Consider the following 19,380-nt stretch of genomic DNA (forward strand, 5'->3'; position numbering starts at 1 on the left):
CTTTTCATTAAAACAAACCGACGCAGAGTATGCAACATTAACCATAAGCTTGGGACTCATGATGTTGCAAGTGCATGGTATGAACTAAATGCACTTTGATCTTCTCCTCTTCTCTCAGGCTAAAACGTCCGCAGACATGGGCCACTGGCTGGGCCTCCTGCTGTCCCAGACGGGGGGCAAGACGGACCCCGAGGAGCTGACATACGACTACGTTAACGCTGAGAGGATCTCCAGCATCGTCAACGCTGCCAAGACTTCCTTATAGTAAGATCATCACTACTGCTCACTTTAATGTGAATGTATACTTTGGCCCGATATTCAAGTGGGACTTCTCTTTTTGTGTCTCTCTAGCTTCATGCAGAGGAGGTATTCAGAGCCAAACAACTACATAGACACCCCCCCCTCCATGCCTCACAACTCTGATGAACTGTATGATGATGTGGCGTCTATAGCTGATCCAGAGGTATGGTATCCAGGAACAAAAACTTGAGATATTTTTCCATTATTGATGCATATTCCTGTTTGTTGAGCTTTTAGAAAGTCACCTTTGAAATGTTATAAAATATGTTTACCCACAAGCCAACACATCTTATTTAATTTGTAGAAAATGGACATTGATTCAGCATTAATGTCTACAAATATGCAAAATAAGATGTTAATCTTAGAAAATTGTGATTTTTTTTCATGACTACCTTTTACAAGCTAACTAGTAAATAGATGAATCATTCATGTTGATTGGTGTAGCATTTTCAGTTTCATCTTTTACATTGTGTCCTCAATTTGGCTCCGTTCCACCTCATAACTTCCTGTTCCTGTGTAATACAGGATGCTGATGAGTATGTCCTGCCAGAGAGTGAGGACAACAATCCTCAGGAACAATTTGAGACATGCACACAGGACAGCAAGGACTCAGAGGGAACAGAGCAGGACCCTGACAACAGGATTTACCTGGACCTGGTCCCTGTACGCTCCTTCCTCCATACGTCCTGCGCGGGTAAAGCCCCCCCTGCCAAAGAGACTTCTAGAGAGTCCCCAGTCCCAGTAGAGGACCCAGCATCTCAAATAAAAGAGGTAGGTTATATCATTTAATAACATATTTGATATTTTCGGAGCATAAATCACATATTTTGTGCCTACATTTTTTTTATTTCCAGGCCAACTCAACTAGCCTCACTGAGCCAGATTCATCACCTGTGGTAAATGGAACAAGTTCGACCTCTATAACCAGCAAACCAGAACCAGAGCTACCCCAGACTCCCCCTCCACCTCAGCCTCAACCAGTCAAGACCTCGTCCCAGAGCCAGGAGACCCCCAAGAGGAATAGTGTGGGAATCTCACAGGCATTCACCTCCCCTGGGGTTCAGATCAATAAAGGTCAAACGGTTTCTACTGGACTCCCTCACAGTCCTGTCCCCCTGCGGCCCAAGGCACATACCATAGGTGAGGACGGAAAAACATTTCCAATTTTAAATGGAAAACCTCTTAAAATAAAGAACTGTCTTTACCATTGAGTTAGAGAAACTGCTTCCCTTCCTCTGTATTCTTACATTACCATGGCTCCCCCTAGTGAAAAGCTGCTTCCTCTACACTCAAAGACATACCTTCACAACGTAATGCAGATTTGATTTCCAACAGGAAACTAGCTTTTTACTCATGAATGCATCTTTTCTTTCATTCTTATGGCAATGGATTTGACAAAAATAATTATATTTTGCTGAATATAAAAGGTGTTTTCTCAGATTCAAAGTTTTTTTAAAGGGTTTTTAAAGACATGAATTGACAACTGAACCACTGTTTCTTTGTTTTCTCTGTGGATAAAGCTAACGAGGATTTGGATATTAAGATAGATCTAGATCTGGATTGTTTTACTAGCAAAAAATGTACAATATTTCAATCTTTCTTTGATTCCCAGGGTGTCCCGGTGCAGTGGAAGGGAAACTGGGCAAGAACCGCACAGAGGCAGATATGCGGCGCTACATCGATGAGCGCGACCGCCTGGAGCGAGAGCGGGAGGAGGTGAGGAGCAGTCTGGGAAACCTGAAGAAGGAGAGGAGGGAAACCAAAGAGGAGCTCAGCGCCTGCCAAGGTACATCAGCACTTCCTGTGACACACACTGAAGGGCAACACTGATCTGTGTGACTGACAGCTGCATGTTATCCTCAGATCCAAAGCAGCAGGCCTCATTAGAAGCCCGATTGAAGCAGAAGGAGGAGGCGTGTCGGGAGGCGGAGAACCGCAGGGTGGAGGTGGAGCTACGGTTGATGGAAGTAAAGGAAAGTCTGAAGAAGGTGGAGTCAGGGCCGTTCACACTGGGGACCACACTGGACAGCAGCCTCCAGGACTCACCTATGGTAAGTGTGCTGGTTATCAGAGGAAACATGATTTATATAAGCCTTTAAAGGTCTCCTATTATACTAATTTTAGGCATATATTATAGGTCTAAAATATATAAAAAACATGTCTATAAAGCGTTTGGCTCAAAATACCAAACAGATCACCCATTCTAGCCATGCCTCATACCCCTCTATTTCAGCCCTGTTAGAGAAGTGCTGATTCTGGGTCCTTAGCTCTGAGTGTTAGCGATGCTTGCTAATGTAAACAAAGACCATATTACTTCCAAAATACGTCGCGCATAGTCTGTGATACAGCGACGTTTCTGATAGGGCCGTGGGTGTAAAGCCAGCCCACATTTCCGATATGTCGTAATGACCGCAGCAAATCTGGATCAGCTCCGTTGTACCCCCATTTTTAGAGATGTGGGTAAGGAGGAAAAGGTTTTATTATTTTCGGACACTTTGTGAGTCTACTGACACACTGGGGACACATATTTAGGTATAAAAGACATCATAATAGGAGATCTTTAAGCCAGGATCCTGTTTGCTTTGCTCCCTTACCAACTGTTGACTGTTTACCCTCAGCCTAAAGCAGCAACCCTGCCTGCTCTACAGTCGACATCATCATCCCCATCACCTTCATCCCAACCCTACAACAGCAACACCAGTGCAGACCCAGGATCCCCAGTCAACTCTGCATCTGCACTAAAGAGCAGACCTGCTTCCATCATGGCCACCAAAGGAAAAGTCCTGCAGAAAGCCATGGTGACACTATACATACTTCTACTGTAAATGCAAATGCTTCAGTTAAACAAGATACTTCCATGTGTGAGGAAGTATGTATGTATCAGGATGCATCATTACAAGTGAATGAACTTGTATTAAATGCATTCAAATAACATCATTTCATAATTCTTGTATTTTCAGGAGTGGGAGAAGAAATCCACCACCTAGAGGGAAACCTGATGACCTTTTTGAACTCTCAAATGCACAAGTTTCTCTTGGTCTAGTCTGCTTTCTGCAACAGGAACCACTGTGTTACCAGACGGTTAAATCAACATTCTCCCTACTCCATCTGGATTCCTCATCAACTTCTTGCCAAGACTATAAATCAGAGAGCCAATCAGAGGGATGTCTTCTCAAACACCACTGGATAATCTGAGTTTTAATGACTTTTTCATGGTTGTTTTTCTCCATTTGCTCAAGGGAGGACATTGATGAAGTAGCATTTTGGCCAGTCTAACAATTGTTCTTGATGATGATGCACGAATGAAAACAGCCAAACATTTTTAAACCACTGAGACCCTCTACTTAATTGGCAATGTTGTACACTCTAGATTGTAGCTTGGTTCATATATGCTGTTAGCCAAGATGTAAATATATTTACGCCATTATTCAGCCTAATTTGGCTTGTATTGCTAGCTAAAAATGCACTTTTTATTCAAATAAAAATGTACTGACAACAATGTTGGCTGGTAATTTGTTTATGAAAATGTTTACCTCTCTCATCCCAGCTGGTCCCTTGAAAATGGATCAAAGGTTCACTGTAACTTTAAAATGCGTGTAGCATTACAATTTCACAGGGTAACTACATACACTTCTTAAAAATGAAAAAATAAAGTATTTATGAGGGAAAGTCAACTGATAATAGGATGTTCACATGGAAAACATGTATCTAGGTTCAAAGAGTTGAAATGTTACTTTTGGTTAAGAATTTGAAACATTTACAATTGTAGGGCTTGTTGCAATATAACAAATAGTGAAACACATCATTATTTGTATATCTGTTGTTCATTAGTGTGAGCAAACAACCACCTTTTTATTATAAACCGTAATCAGTTGAGTGAAATTAGAAGGGTCTTTTTGCAAAAATGAATGTCAAATATTATAATAAAACAATAACTGAGCATTTGGTTTTAAGCTTTTTGGCGAAACCTTTATGTTTTTGTCTTTGTTGTAAGTAGGAAAAAGGGCTATGGATATTATACAATAAAAATAATACAATCATGACTCAGATATACTCTATAGTATAATAAAATATAAAAGTTTACATCTTTGAATAGACAACAACGAGACACAGTCTAGGACACATATAGACACTGCAGTTTAAGGCACTTGTTGAGATTCTGAGTGCCAGTTTAAATATTGAAACAGTAACATTAGCTTTCCCTTTACTCCCATGTGTACCCGCTATCATCCTCGGTTCTTAAGTGTCCATACGTGGCTTGTTTCTGTGTTGGTGTTGTCAGACAGCATGCCTCCTGCGGTGCAGTTTGTAGTGTTGCAGGAGCTCCTGGTGGCTCTTCTTCCTCAGACCGACAGGCCTCGGGAGATCTCCTCTGGAGGAAGGCCTGATGCTTTCTACGGATAAATTAAAGAAATAAATGAGAGAGTCAACAGAGTCAAGTTGTACAAGTAAGAAAAGCAGTCAGACAACTAGTCTTAAAATGTATGTAGCTTTGACTCATAAACAGATAAGAAGAAAAGGATCTATATGGAGTAAAGATAATGAATTTATGAAAGGAAGGCAGGAAGGTGGATGTGCAGGAAGGAAGGAAGGAAAACAGACTTACTTCTTTCACAGTGAGGTCCTTCATAGCCTTGGCATTGACAGCGGAAGCTCCCTTTGGACAGGATGCAGGTCCCATCATTCATACATGGGTTAGGCCTGCATAGGTTTACCGGCTTTTTTACCTCTAAAAGAAAGGAAATGTATCATAAATGAGTTGGATACCACAGCAAAATGTTTACATAATTTGTTCAGATTCCTTCAAACCCGTCCGCCATCCTTCCACACAATTTCCTGCTGAAAAATAAATTTCTATAGTTTCTATAGATGGAACAAGCTGTCCTAGAAAGGTGTTCCTGCCCTCTCACCTGAACACAGCATCTGCACCAGCACATCCTCAAAATAGTTGAGATCCTCGTAAAAAGGCACGGAGATCATGTGTTCCTCTGAACCCGCGATCCGCAGCAGCCTGTCTTTCTGAACGTCTCCAATCCCGATGACAAACACTGACACTCCGTTATCTCGGATCTTCTGAGCTGGAACGGCAGCGTCGTCCCCCCCCGAGCCGTCTGTCAGTAACACCACGGCCTTGTTGACCCCCGGCCGGGCCCCTTTGGACGCCGTCAGGACCTCGGAGTGGATGTGAAGTAGAGCGGTGCCCGTTGAACCCACTCCACCCATGTAGTTGGCCTCATCTACAGCCTTGAGGATGGAGGAGCCGGTGTCATGCTTGTCCAGGCTGAAGACGGTGGTGGCTCTCCGACCGTAGGACACGAGCGCCACTTGAGCCACGTCACGGTTGATGTCGAAATGGACGGTGAGGCTGCGTACAAAGTCACGCAGGATGATGAAGTTATCCGGGCTGACAGCACCGGAGGCATCCAGGGCAAACACCAGGTCCACTGCTTGGTCCAGACAACCTGAATAAGAAAATAAATAAATAATTTTAATGTTAAAATACACAGACAATTTGTATTTATTAAAAAGTACATAACATGATCTTGAAGAGGTATTTCAAGAACCTAGAAATGCACTTTCTGCTAAATCCAGGTTTAATTGATCCACGTCTGCTCGAAAATGAAGACTTTAAAGATTTAATTCTATCCTATCATCTGAGTATGTACTCAGATATTTCATGTGGTTTTGCTGTTGTTAAACATGGCAGGAATTACAAATAATTCATCACGCATTATATCTTATTTTGGATTATTCCTTCATTGTCGAAAATATGATAAGATAGCAAAGTAAGGTAACGTGCAACGTCCAAAATAAATTACCATAACATAGTTAATAGTTAATCACATTTTGAATGACTGACTCCTATTGGCTTTCACCTATTTCATAAGTTATGAAGTAGTCAGTCTCTACCTTGCTGATCCACGCTGCAGATCTTAGCCTTGAGCTCAGGGATCTTGGCACTAAACTGAGCTGGTGTGTAGCTGATAGTCCTCTGGGGATTTCCTGTGATATTATTCAGTTGTTCCTTTAATTTGACTGGTCCCACCCCGATCAGGAAGATCTCTCTGTCTCGTGCATATTTAGAGGGCTCCACCACCTCGTCTGCAGCAGGCGTGGCAGTGATCAGCACCACCACGCGGGGCAGGTCGTCCGTTACGTCCGCAAAGACTGGCGCGCTCACAAAACCGTGACGTGTGACGTAGCGTACTGCCTCGCCTGTCAGGGCCTCGCCGCCCACTGGTTGAAGGGCCTCCACAGCCCTCAGCAGACCCTTCAGGTCCCCTTTGTACTTATCCACCGGTGCCACCACCCGGGTCTCTCCTCCGAACACCGCCAGGCCCACCTTGCTGGGGCTGTTGGAGCCGATGACGCTGCGCAAGAAGCGCTTTAAGAAGGACTTGAGGCTGAGGAAGCCTTCCAAGGTGAGGGCGGCAGAGCCCTCCACCAGGAACAGCAAGTCTACGGAGCAGTCCAGGGACATGGCAGGGGCTGGGGGGGAGGGAGGGTCAAGTTAGTTAGTTTGAGAGATAGTATGCAGCCAATATAGTCAGATGTGGGAAGTAGTGGAGTACAAATACTTTGTTATTGTACTTAAGTAAATTTTTCTGGTATCAGTACTTTACTCCACTACTTTTTACTTTTACGTCTTACATTTTGAACACAAATACCTGTACTTTCTACTTCTTACATTTTCAAAACAGGTTTGTTACTTTAGTTTTAATCTGTGTTTGGTGGCGTGATCATTATTATTTAGAGTCATTGCTCCAGCCATACATCCCGTCCCGCACCCTTCGATCCTCAGACTCTGACCTGCTCTCCATTCCCCATTCACGCCTCCGCACCTTCGGGGACCGTGCCTTCAGTGTCGCTGCCCCCACCCTCTGGAACTCCCTCCCTGCAGAAATCCGCAACGCCCCTTCTCTCAACATCTTCAAATCAACCCTTAAAACTCATCTGTTCAACATCGCCTTCCAACAATAACTCACTCCCCCCCCCCCCCACTTACACTTCCATTTCTGCCCCCTGTTTTATGTTTATGTTTTTTATGTTTTATGTCTTGTCCTTGTCTGTTTCTTTGTAAAGCGACCTTGAGGTTATGAAAGGCGCTATATAAATTCAAGTTATTATTATTATTATTATTGCGTGTCTATTGATTTGAACACGATCCGTGTATCCATCATTTCCTGGTCTTCTCTAAAGAAGCGGGCACAATGAAAACGTTGTCATTTTGCCGTTGTTCAGCATCGAAACATTCATTAGCTAACAATGACATGATTGTTCTATTAATATAAAGGGAGGTCAGTTACTCTTTAAAACAGATGGTAGTTATGGGTACATTTCGAAGCCCATACTTATCTTTTCAGTTTAGTCAGTACTTCTACTTTTACTAGAGTATTTTTAAACACGAATATCTGTACTTCTACTTGAGTAAAGAATGTGTGTACTTTTGCCATCTCTAAATATAGTATCTCAGTGAGTGTACAGACCACAGTGTGGGTCTCCTCCATAGCCAGGAAGACATAAGCAGTTGTATCCCTCTTGCCCATCTGGTACACATGTGCCTCCATTCAGACAGGGCTGAGAGTCACAGGGATCTACAGTTCAGTGGGAGAGAGAGAGAGAGAATGGCAGGGAGTTACACAAATACACTTAATTTCAAAGAAAGGAAGAGAGGGAGTTATCAGTGTTGTCACCTGGGCAGATAGTCCGATGGCAGACTGTCTGGTGTCTCTTGTACATCTTTGTGTACCTGAAAAACACACATTTAGACTAACACAGGTTGAAAACGAATCAAAGATGTGTACTTTGTGAGGTATACAGTACTAATATGATAAGCAGCCTATATGGAAGGCATTATATATTTACATGTTTTCATTTGACAGACGGTTTATGACCAGTGTCGTAAAACAAGGGGTATCTCACTTTGATTCCAATGTGTTAACTGCAATTTATTCAAATCTCTATTTACATGAATATCTTAGAGTCTTATTTCATAGTATCATACAAGCAGCAATCCTACTTTGTGCTGTACCTAAAAGTGCTTGAAGTCAGCTTTTGTGATAAAATTGCTGAGCATTTCACAGTGGGTTACGAGAAATATTTTTAAATGAAAAGTTTGTTTTCCCGAAACAGTGAGGCCAGTTCAGTGTGGTTAAGTAGTAATGGGCTGGGAAATTAATTTGTTCCAAGGCCGTTTTAATTTGGCTTCTGGCAGAATCACACTTTGTTTTTATTAACAACCTCGCACTGACACAGCACATTAACAGATGGGAGTTGCCCTGTTGAACAATCACACACTTGTGGGTAATTGAGCAATTGAAAACAAACGTCACAGATTGTTTTCCCCAGTCTGAGCTAGAATGACACCAGCTTCCTTCTTTGATTATTAACCTGTCTCTGTCAGACACTGCTGTGGGAACAACATTCCTACCAAATTCTTCTTCTGGTGATTTACAGGAAGGTTTTTACTGAAGAATTATGCAGAAAGTGACAGAACATTTTATTTTGAGATGACATTGAAGCTATTTAAACGTTGACACCAGTTTCAGTGAATAGGGGGGCTTTTCTTGTCAAAAGTGCAGGAATTCCTCTCAGATGAGGAAGACAACAAGGACATTTGCATTTTCTGAGCATTCACAAACACTTGCCTGTAATATGGACAGAGAGAAGTGTATGGGGAATAACCCTTGGAGCCTTTCCAACACATGTAGTTCCCCTGCAGCTCCTTCACGGTCTCCAGTGTTTTCCTCACACAGGAAAACACCTCCACATGACAGCCTGGGGAACAGGACAGAAGGATGGCAGAAAGACAGGTGTGGATATGAGCCAGATCAGGACAGGACAGGAGTTGGAAGGAGTTAGAGAGAGAGCCACCAGAGAATGAACATAGTGAGGGAGAGGGCAGTTATAAATACCTATAGTGAAAATCTGAGGGATCCCAACTTCAGGAATGGCATTGCAGACAGAGAAGGTGCTGAGTGAGGTGAACAGGCCGTTGACAGCATCATTGAAATGCTCGGCGAAGAAGACATGGCTCTCCATTGGCTCACTGGCCAAAGCATGTAGCTCCTCCCACCTGGAAAACAAGAACTTTAAAGGTCACCTATTATGCAAAATCCACTTTTTCATGTGTTTAAACATAAGTGTAAAGAGATTCTGAAAGTTTCAGGAAGAAAGATTCCCTCACTTTTTGTCCTGATCCATTTCTATAAAAACCTGTCTGAAAATGAGCTGATCAGATTTTGGCCACTTTATGATGTCATAACGATTGGCTTGTGTAACCATTAGCCAATAACCAACCAATGTAAGCCCCGCCCACCTTATCACCTGAATCTCCTCCTAGAGCGCCAGTGTTCTTTTTAACCAAATATCTCTCAGAGGGGCGTGGGGAGTAGCTCCTTATTTTCATCTAAAGTAAAAGACAGAGAATCAGCACTTTTGAAACAGGGCTGAAACAGAGGGGATTATGGGATGCTACAATGATCTGTTTGGTATTTCGAGCCAAACACTTCAGAGACATGTTTTGTATATATCTGAGACCATGGCCGTACCCACCATTGAGGTCACCGAGGTCCGGACCTCGGTCATTTTTTCGAGGTGTATAATAAAACCCGTGACATAACTGCACATAATTAACAGGGTTCTTTGTAGTACTTCCATTTATTGGCGGTGGGGGCGCTGCACAACTAAGTAGCCTACATACAGCAAACAGAAGAAGACAACACCAATTTATCAATAAACAGCCACAGTCCGGATTACCCATGGATGTATAATAAGGGAAGCTGGAATAAATACTTTACATTAAGTTATTTTCGTGTTGTGTAATTAATTATGTAATGCTTTTGAAAGGCAAATAGTAATACAAAAATATATATATGTATAATATATTGATAAAAACAGTATCATAGGGGACCTTTAAGAGACTCTAATGCAGACAAAATGCAATCTATTATCTTTTCTACTATCAAACGTACTTGGGGAAGCGAATGCCCACTGCAAACAGGACCACTCCCGTCTCTTTGAGCTGCGCAGCCGCCTGCAACACGTTGCCCTGGGACCTCCCGTCTGATAGGAGGATGGCGATCTGGGCCGCAGTGGAGGAGTTGCGTCCGCCTGGGAAACCTTTCTTCAGCACATATTTTAAAGCCAGGCCTGTCTGGGTGCTGCCTCCCCTGGAAATTCAGAGTTTTTAAAGTTATTGTTAGAACCAAACTGAAAATATGTAATAATAGTTAACAATTGACCACATATGACTGCCAAAGCAAACCACAGATCAATTTTGGTTGGATTCCTCTTTTAGTTCTTGGATTGAACATGTTTATGGACTTTGCAACATTTCATCACAACCCATTTTAAACCCATGCATGTCAGTCACGATAGGAGCCTTTTTGTATCTCACCACTAGACACAGGAAACAGATTCAGAGTGTCCCATGACTGTTAGTAGACTGACCTTCTGAAACATAGGAAGTGCCTGAAGTGAGGTGTTTAGATGCAATCTTATCATATTTCCCATTTTCCCAGCTGTGAAAACAATGCTTTCTCTAGGGCGCTGAAACTACAAAACATTATAGTGAAAGCTTCAAAGGCCTTCAGGACTGATAACCAACAACATTGGCTTCTTAGCATACAAGTGCAGATTTATATACGTATGTTTCTCTTTCATTAATTATTTTTTAGGATTTGCTTTTGCAGCATTTATTTACAGATTTTGGCTCAAGGCTTACAGACAATTCAACATAACCAGAGACAACTTAAAATAAATTGGTTATTTTTGAGTCTTTTTTATACTTTTTGTTTAAAGAAATATTGCAAATACAGAATAGACAAGTATTGCTTGTAAGGCAAGGTAAAGTAAGAATTCATGATTAAACATACACCTACATTATACAGCAGTATAATACAAGGTACTATTTTGATTTGAGGCGAGGGGACAGCTAATATAATTAAACCTGGGTAGCAATTTCAAAGCTGATGGCAAGCCAATAATGTTAATTCCAAACTACGAAAACCATACACACATGCACACACACACACTTGTCAAATTATCTTCGTCTTTCTCGGCTTGTGCACTAATCCAATATCCAGTGACCACCTACGGTGTACCCCGCTAATCTGAAATTAATTTGTTTTCCTTTCCAGGGAGTATTTGTATTACTTCTGAATCAGTGTTTTGCCTTCAGGAGCAGAGTTTAAACTAAATCCCATCCAGATCACATTACTTGTCAAACATTTAAATACACCTTTTTCCATTTTTCAGTTTAAGTCTTGAAACAACATAGACACTTGTGGTTTGGATGTATTCAAAAAACGGATTACCCCCCCCCTAAAAAAATTGTTATCTGAGGGTGTAAGGAGAACATAAACACACCTGTAAGAAATCTTCTTCAAGTGCTTCTTCAGCTCTTGTTTGGTAGTGTGTGAGTCCAGGGCGATCTCCAGCCGAGGATAAGAACCAAACTGAATCACGCCGACCCGCATCTGGATGAGGATTGATAAGGATTGTGTAAATGAGAGAAAGAGGGAGAGAGGAAGACACACAAAACAAAAGCAGAAGACAAACCTTGTCTGGAGCGATGTCCAATGCTTGACACAGCTTTATTGCGTAGTGCTTGGACCTCTCAAAGCTGCCCTTCCCCACGCTGTAAGAACCATCCAGGAGGAAGAGGATGTCCATGACTGCCGAGCACTGCATTTCTTCCCATGGGAACACAAATATTGTACTTAAGCACAAATGTGAGGTACATGCTACTTTATACTTCTACTCTACTACAATTTGGAAGCAATATAGTACATTTTATTCCTCTACCTTAATTTGACAACATTAATGTAGTTACATTGCAGTTTCATATTACTCAAACAAGGTATTAATCAACTAATGAGTTATGATGTACTGTTAAGGATCAGGACATGAGGCATCTTAAAAAGTAATTAAAAGTTTGCTACACCTTTTACCAGCTTAACTTAAAATAAGCAAGTGATGTTATATAAACTCAGAAAATAACCAGTCTGCATAATAAGTACTTTTTGTTTTGATACTTTAAGTGATTCTAATATTTTTTAACTTGTATTAAGGTAAAAATGAATGCAGTGCTTAGTATATTTACACTGTGCCACATTGACTGTGGTATTAGTACTTTTACTGAAGTAAAAGGTCTGATTACCACCTCTGGTAGGTCCACACTCTCTCAGTCATTGTCTGCTTTGCATTCCCGTGAATTAATTGGTATTCTTTTGTTCTTTGTGGATATTATGGGATTATCCTGACAAGGGGTAAATGGGCTGTAGCAGATGAAAATAATACCTTACCATAAAAAGAGACAAAACAGTTGAGCATGCTAGTTTCTCTTTTCCCAGGAGCACTCACAAAAACATCCCCCAGGAGAAAGCAAGTTTGTACTCGCTGGCGGCGTAAATAATCAGCGGTGTTGCCGTCACGTTAGAATTTGCAGCTGATCATGAAGAGGGCCATTAGAGACGAGGAGAGTGTGCCGCCTATCTGCTTACAAGAAAGTAATCTCCAAACACTTTCCTCTATGACACACACACACCGGGCTAATAAGACCACCCACCACCTCAGAGGACTAATCCGAGGTCATGTGCTCAATCATTTATTAACTATTTACTACAACATGTTTATGCATCTCTGTCAACAGATTAGATCTGCCACAATCTTGTCTTTACTCACTTTCTGCTGCTGAGTTGATCTTTACAATGGTGTCATGGTCGGTTTGGATCTCCTGCACCGAGGTGCCCTGCTGGACTACAAGGGAGAAACAACACAGAGGTCAGGCAAATGTCCACACATATGTAAGTAGACAGTATTATATACATGCGTTTTAGATAGAGTAGTTGGGCCAACCATAAAAATCAACACCTATAAACGGGTAAGGACTTTTTCAAGAATTACATAATGTTGCACACACAATTGGTTAATACATGTGGATAGGCTACCTATTAATGGCATGTAAAAGTATGAGACCACCACAAGATAAATCTAAGTGGTTTGAAGATGATTACTAGGACAACAACAACAATCTTTGCAAAACGAATGAATACCAAATGTTTCTCTATCATTGCTATTTATCTCATAAAATGACAACTACAAAATAATCACACTTATCTGTAAACCTCAACAATTTCCCATGTTAACTGTCTCTATTTAGTATCTTTTTTTTTAAAACATCAGAATTATAATTAAATAATAAATAGGAGGCTTTCCCTGAAGTGTATACAGTTCATTTACTCCTACTTGACCCCCTTTGCAATGGATAATTAAGTATTCAAAGCTAATGTGAGTGGACAAGTGAAGAAAAAACATTCTTTCCCTCCATTCACTGAATGGACGTCGCTCTATTCAGGCATTACACGTACAGCCTAAATGGGAACGAGGGGCATGTGATTTCCTGTTTAAACCCATGTGATCACGCCTTGTTGTCCCTGGTAACCCCACAGAGGCATTTGTCCGGCACAGAGACAGAGCGTTTGACATCTCCACATGAAACAGAGTCAACTCTCAGAATAGCACAGAGCTTCTCTCGGATCACAATAAGTAAAAAATATGTAAGTCTGTCCCCTATCAAACTTTGCTGAACAGGCTGTCACCTTTTGTAGATGTAGTGCCTGCTAATCAGCCTCTGAAGATGTAAAAGGAAAGAAACATCAAAGAATGTTTACATGTGCAAAAATGTACAAGTAATATGTCTGCATGACAGAATTTGGTGCCAATATTGACTTTGTCCTCATCCTCTGCTTATCTTTCTGTGACTGAAGTTGTGCAGTTAGTATTTGTATACTCTTTTGAAAATAGGGTGGTATACGTAACAAATGACACTAATGACATTAAAATATGTACTCTGAAAATCATCATCTGCAACTTAAGAAAGACTACCAATAATACTGCTATTTACGAGACTAGTTATTAAAATTATTACGGATTTTTGAACAACTAACAAAACCTGAAAAAGGGCCGTAGCGTTCATACATGAGCAAGAAAACATGTCACAATAAAGTGAACAAAGAAAAGTACCACCTGCAACTTAGAGGCCTAAGTTCCCTCCTTTTTCTATCATGACCCCTTTCATCTGCCCCTAATTCCAATGTCAGTCCAGCCCCTAAGTCCTCCTGACAGTGAACGTTTTCGTTCTTGGCAAGGCTTCTGATGGTCAGCAGGGCCCCAATGTTCAGAACAAAAAGTCTGTCTGTTCAGCCAAGTGCCTCTAGCAAAATGACTGTATCTTTAATGACTGTGAATGAAAACATTGCAGGAAAATCAGTAGCTAGAAAATGACCAAGAATCACATTACTGCCGCCGTAGTCTGGAAGATTACCTTGAAATCAGAGTTAAAAAATACAATCAGTTCACTGACTATCTGGGAAATGTGACCTGACAGGGTGGATTAGGTGGATATGTATCTGGTGAAGCACTGCAACATGCTATCTGTGTTGTCAGCACAGCAGGAAAAGAGGGCGTCTTGACAAGGTGAAACGGTCTGGTTTGCTCAAGTTCAACGTTTTTAAAAGGCCAGTAATAAATACTTCAGATGGTCATTTTTGAAAACAACTCAGGATTATATTGCTCAAAGAATCCCGCCTCTCCCCTGAGGCAAATACCAACTTCCTCAGGTCCGAGACAACAACTGACAATATGATATAAAAGTGATGCACAATTTTGGAGGAAATCACTTTGAAGAGAACATAATGGTCTTCAGAACAGCAGACATGACAGGTTTAAGCCGTTAAATGTCTTGTAAAGTATCTCAAGTTGACCAGAAGAGCATCAGTGGAGCATCATACTTTTTCCACCACGCAGTACACAAGCATAGACCTCATATACCCCCACAAATACCAACACACTGAACATTTTACTCACTGTATTTGTGAGGACCTTACAACATACTTTCCCTTCAAAAACACTGTCAAAATATGCCTAATATTAACAATCATCTCAACTTTAATCACACATGGACACAAACAGCCTTTTTTAAGTATTGAGGTTGAAAGAAACTATCTAACAGATTTAAGGCCATGTTAGCTGATAGGTAAAGCTAACTTGTTAGCTGTAGCTTCAAGCAAACACTCTTAATTCCCAAACTGTTGAACAATTACAATAATAAACAATAATATCTTTGATTAACAAGATAACGTAATCTAATTTTTGGTTTCCTTTGGACAGAGCAAGGCTAGCTGTTTTCATTTGGTCCCCGTATTGATGCTAGGCTAAGCTAACTGGCTGCATTCTCATCTAACGCTTGACAATAAAGAAGCATATTTCCCAAAACTTTAAACTATTTCCTCAATGTATTGTTATTTTTGAATTCCATCCAATCACACAGGTGTACCTGATTGAACTGTTGATTGAGTCAATCAAAGATTAACTAGCACACCTGCCATTTTCTGCATTTTCATTGCAGGGTACATATAAGAAGTTTTTTATCTATAGAGATAGAGGTACAAACATCACTTCTCCACTGAAACTGACCAAACAGTAACAAAACCAAGGAACCAACCTTGAAGAAGCACCAGCATTAGGAGGAGAGGGAGATGGATATCAGGGAGCATGTTGAGACCTGGAATGACAAACAAGGAGACACACTTAGCAATAGGAAGCACAAACTTTAGACCCATGAAATTGATATTGGTATCCGAGGTTGGGAATGACAGGTGTATTTGATGAGAAATGCTAATTATGCTTGAAGTAGTTTTTGTTGGTTTTTTTTGTCTAGAAATGTGATGTTTTTTTGTATTTTTTCTACAGGAAGACTTCAATCAAGTGGAGATGGATGGTGAAATACAGTTCATGACCCTGGAAGTGTTGTGCAGGTGGAAAGCTCAAATTACAGGGCAAATGTAAACTGAGGTAGCCTAAGCGTAACATGCTATAAGGATCCTAAATACACATGTTTTCACAGCTAAGTGTTGGTTGAACTCTGACCTTTCAAGGAGGACTGAAAAAAGACATACTTGATAACTGATAGCTTCTAGAGGAACAGTAAGATGTTGGTAAGAGTACTGCACAGCTGAATGGTTAATTTCCCAAAGACCAATCCCATTGTGGTGAAGAAATTGACAACAGCAAGTTACACAAATGCAACCACAATGCACAGGTGAGCTGTAAGTGTTTGTAAAACGGCGTACAAAAAGGATGTCCAGATGAGCATACTAAATACACACTTCACTGTACAACACACAGACACACACATGGACCATGGTGGGTAGTGGGTGGTCCACCTCAGTGTTAAAAATGAAAACCATGGAAGAGTGAAAGGGAGCCAATTGACTGCAAAATATGGCTATTCCTTTAAAAAATTGTTATTTATGCAATAATTAAGCACTTTATTTAATCACCATCTACAGTGGTGGAGTCTACATTATGTTCTTCTTTGGAGCTGCATTTGGGCATTTAAAAATCCCCTTGTGTGTGTGTGTGTGTGTGTGTGTGTGTGTGTGTGTGTGTGTGTGTGTGTGTGTGTGTGTGTGTGTGTGTGTGTGTGTGTGTGTGTGTGTGTGTGTGTGTGTGTGTGTGTGTGTGTGTGTGTGTGTGTGTGTGTGTGTGTGTGTGACAGGGTGGGCTATAGAGGACAGACGTGCCAGAGAAACCCTCCCGGCAGCTACAGCTGTGTGTATTTCTAACACAGAGATAGAATTGTGTACAGGACGGAGGCTCTCTTTTAGTGGAGTCTGTGTGTCTGCAGATACAGATCTGCAGAGCTGATGTGCAGCGGCTGTCTGAGAAGCCGCAGGCTGATAAACATCACCAGGGGCTATTGATGCTCTATTTGTGCTCTATTTGTGCACTTGCTGGTACACACTGGTGCACACACACATATAAACACACACACACGCACTGCACACACCTGTCTTAAAATTGGCTCCCTCTTCACAAGCATTCTTCTGGATCCGTCCACCCCTATTTTTTATGTTTTCCTCCTTTCTATCCATCAGTGAACACTTTTATGTTCAAATGACAAAGCCAGGTGATTTATTTTGGGTTAGAGTTCAGTGATTTTTCACTTGAGATGGTTTACCTACTACTTTGGGCTATCAGTTCTTATCTTGAAAATTAAAAATGTATTTGCAACCTGGGACATTCCTAACATTGTTACCTTGAAAAAGGAAGGCCTTAGCCATGTTTGTGCCTCCGCTCTGGGTTGGTTGGCAGGTTGGAAAGTGCCTGCGCTCTGTAGGGTATAATTAGAAAGGAGTGCTAGTTGTTGGACCATATTCATACAAAAATCCTTAACCAGTCCTCAGATGTTTAAAAAGTTCTAACGGCTTAAATTATTTTCAGGGTTAGTCACCTTTAAAATAGCCACTTTTAGAACAACTGAAGAACTCTTGATATTTTCCTCAACAATGTGACATCTTTTGTGATTTATAGCCAAAACTACCTACAACTCAAAATGTCCTGGAATGCATCTAAGCATGGGAAGTGTTGAAAGAGCAAACAGGTAACCACACACAGAGGATGGAAAGCTCCAGCCCCCTATATGTAATTACATTTCCCAAGCTACTCTGAAACTGAAACAAAAACCGAATACAATGTAACCTTCGATTTGCAAGTTTACCTTTCTTTACTATCTTCCAACACCTGGTCACTCGTAAACGTGTCATTGGTCAAGGCAGGTTTAAGATGGGGCCAGAGGTTTTGGCCCTGACATGCAACAGTAGAAGAGGTTAAAGCCAAACGAAGTGATGCCTGTCAGCCTGCTTAAGTACCAAGTAGGCAGGTTAAGCTCAAGGAAAGCATTTTGTTGCTTTTAGACCTTAAGACCCAGATCCAGTTTCTACAGACTTGTATTTTAGACTCTACATTCACTAAAACATACTGCCCATTTTGCAACCGGCATGGTAATATGTTGACGTTTATTTGAATACATGAAACCGATGGAAGTTTTTTTTCTTTAACTTTGTCAATTCATCTGTAAATGCACGGATACTCGGTCGGTACCCTGACCTTCTTAAATATAAGGCAGGTCATCAGTAAAATCATTCTAAGACACCCAAAATAAAGCCAAGTGCATCCAAATCTGACATGCTGCACTACAGCAGGTTCCGCCACTCAATACAGCTTTTCCTCTAAACGCGACTAAATGATTCCACTTACCATGCGCTGTTCAGTGCTCACAATCCTTTGTTTTCCTTAGGACAGCAGTCCAAACCGGCTCCCCACACCTCTTCGTTTCCGCACTGGTCTGATCCTCTGGGGATTTCTGCTACAATCTGGAGAGCAGCGACCCCACCTACTCGCCATGCCCACCTCTGATGTACCTGCACCGGTAGGGTCTAATTTGTCCTCCTCTCTTCCCGCACAGGACAAGTATGGAGGCGGGGAGTGACTCAGACGCATTGTAAACGTTTTTAAACTATGACTTAATTTAAAATATTTGACATTCTGTATGTTTGTTATGTCTGTTACAGGATGTGTTTTGAAAATTATGTAACTTTTTTTTTTTAATTATATCATAACTTAGTACTTTTTAATGCATGTAACATATGTAACAGTAAGCTGTCGGTGGCTCTTTTTTCTGCTGTAACTACACATTTCCCCTCTGTGGGACTAATAAAGGTATTCTGATTCTGATTCAGCATATTTGGCACTCCAAGTTGACAAGAAAGGTCGATCTTACCTGCAGGGTATATGCAGGAATCCTGAAGTCAAATTTAATACCTTTTAAGACCTTTTTTAAGACCCTTTCCATACATTTTAAGACCTCATCGCCACTTCGAGTTCTAACCGGTTACATTGGCGACACACTTTACCTCACATTTACTATATACAGTATGGATTGTAAGATAGCACAACTAAACAGTTTGTGGTAACTCCTTATCATAATTCAGATAGAACAAAGCACAAGAGAATGAATTGTGTGACCAACCCAATGCAAGGTTTATCAGAAAAATAAACCATTAGAAAGTAGTATTTGATTTAGGCATTGTTCCCAAGAGATAAAACAGACCGACTACTGAAGCCTCTCTCTCACATGAACTTCAACCTCTGTCAAGGTCAGGTTTAATGCAGTATGCTGCTTTTTTTGCTTCTGTAGACACACTTTGTGCTCTTTCATTCCAGTAAAACTCC

The 19,380-nt window shown here is 41.1% G+C and overlaps 2 protein-coding genes across 3 annotated transcripts in view; one reads left to right on the plus strand and one right to left on the minus strand.

Moving 5' to 3' along the window:
• afap1l2 (actin filament associated protein 1-like 2) overlaps positions 1 to 3,799 on the plus strand; it is a 36,976-nt gene extending 33,177 nt beyond the window's left edge. The window contains exons 12-19 of the mRNA XM_034120084.1: positions 119 to 264; positions 352 to 463; positions 826 to 1,071; positions 1,155 to 1,440; positions 1,913 to 2,086; positions 2,164 to 2,351; positions 2,919 to 3,098; positions 3,261 to 3,799. Coding sequence (XP_033975975.1) covers positions 119 to 264; positions 352 to 463; positions 826 to 1,071; positions 1,155 to 1,440; positions 1,913 to 2,086; positions 2,164 to 2,351; positions 2,919 to 3,098; positions 3,261 to 3,287 — 1,359 coding nt within the window. The 3' untranslated portion in view covers positions 3,288 to 3,799. The remainder of the gene's footprint in view (positions 1 to 118; positions 265 to 351; positions 464 to 825; positions 1,072 to 1,154; positions 1,441 to 1,912; positions 2,087 to 2,163; positions 2,352 to 2,918; positions 3,099 to 3,260) is intronic.
• Positions 3,800 to 3,801: 2 nt separating this feature from the next.
• On the minus strand, positions 3,802 to 18,535 carry vwa2 (von Willebrand factor A domain containing 2). Of its 2 annotated transcripts, XM_034120085.1 has the most exons (15): positions 18,406 to 18,535; positions 17,405 to 17,479; positions 15,809 to 15,868; positions 12,988 to 13,062; positions 11,863 to 11,996; positions 11,671 to 11,780; positions 10,275 to 10,472; positions 9,216 to 9,376; positions 8,949 to 9,078; positions 7,995 to 8,050; positions 7,788 to 7,895; positions 6,211 to 6,789; positions 5,211 to 5,762; positions 4,907 to 5,029; positions 3,802 to 4,694 (listed from the first exon to the last, which is right to left on the minus strand). In XM_034120085.1, exons 2-15 carry the CDS (start codon positions 17,427 to 17,429, stop codon positions 4,579 to 4,581), a joined length of 2,427 nt encoding a protein of 808 aa, XP_033975976.1. In that variant the 5' UTR covers positions 17,430 to 17,479; positions 18,406 to 18,535; the 3' UTR covers positions 3,802 to 4,578. The 2 variants fall into 2 exon arrangements, with proteins under 2 accessions (XP_033975976.1, XP_033975977.1); XM_034120086.1 differs by lacking the exon at positions 17,405 to 17,479 and having other exon boundaries at positions 18,406 to 18,534.
• Positions 18,536 to 19,380: the final 845 nt, after the last annotated feature.

The sequence above is a fragment of the Trematomus bernacchii genome, unplaced genomic scaffold (genome assembly GCF_902827165.1).
Source record: "Trematomus bernacchii unplaced genomic scaffold, fTreBer1.1, whole genome shotgun sequence".
NCBI classification, from domain to species: Eukaryota; Metazoa; Chordata; class Actinopteri; order Perciformes; family Nototheniidae; genus Trematomus; species Trematomus bernacchii.

What these genes read in the sequence shown, in the direction of transcription:
- vwa2 (XM_034120085.1), bottom strand. Translation starts at nt 17,429, where the DNA reads ATGGCTAAGGCCTTCCTTTTTCAAG. An exon ending in TTGAAGAAGATTTCTTACAG is followed by an intron (nt 10,473 to 11,670) that starts GTGTGTTTATGT and finishes CTGAATTTCCAG; the next exon opens with GGGAGGCAGCACCCAGACAG. An exon ending in CCATCGGACTATCTGCCCAG is followed by an intron (nt 7,896 to 7,994) that starts GTGACAACACTG and finishes ACTGAACTGTAG; the next exon opens with ATCCCTGTGACTCTCAGCCC.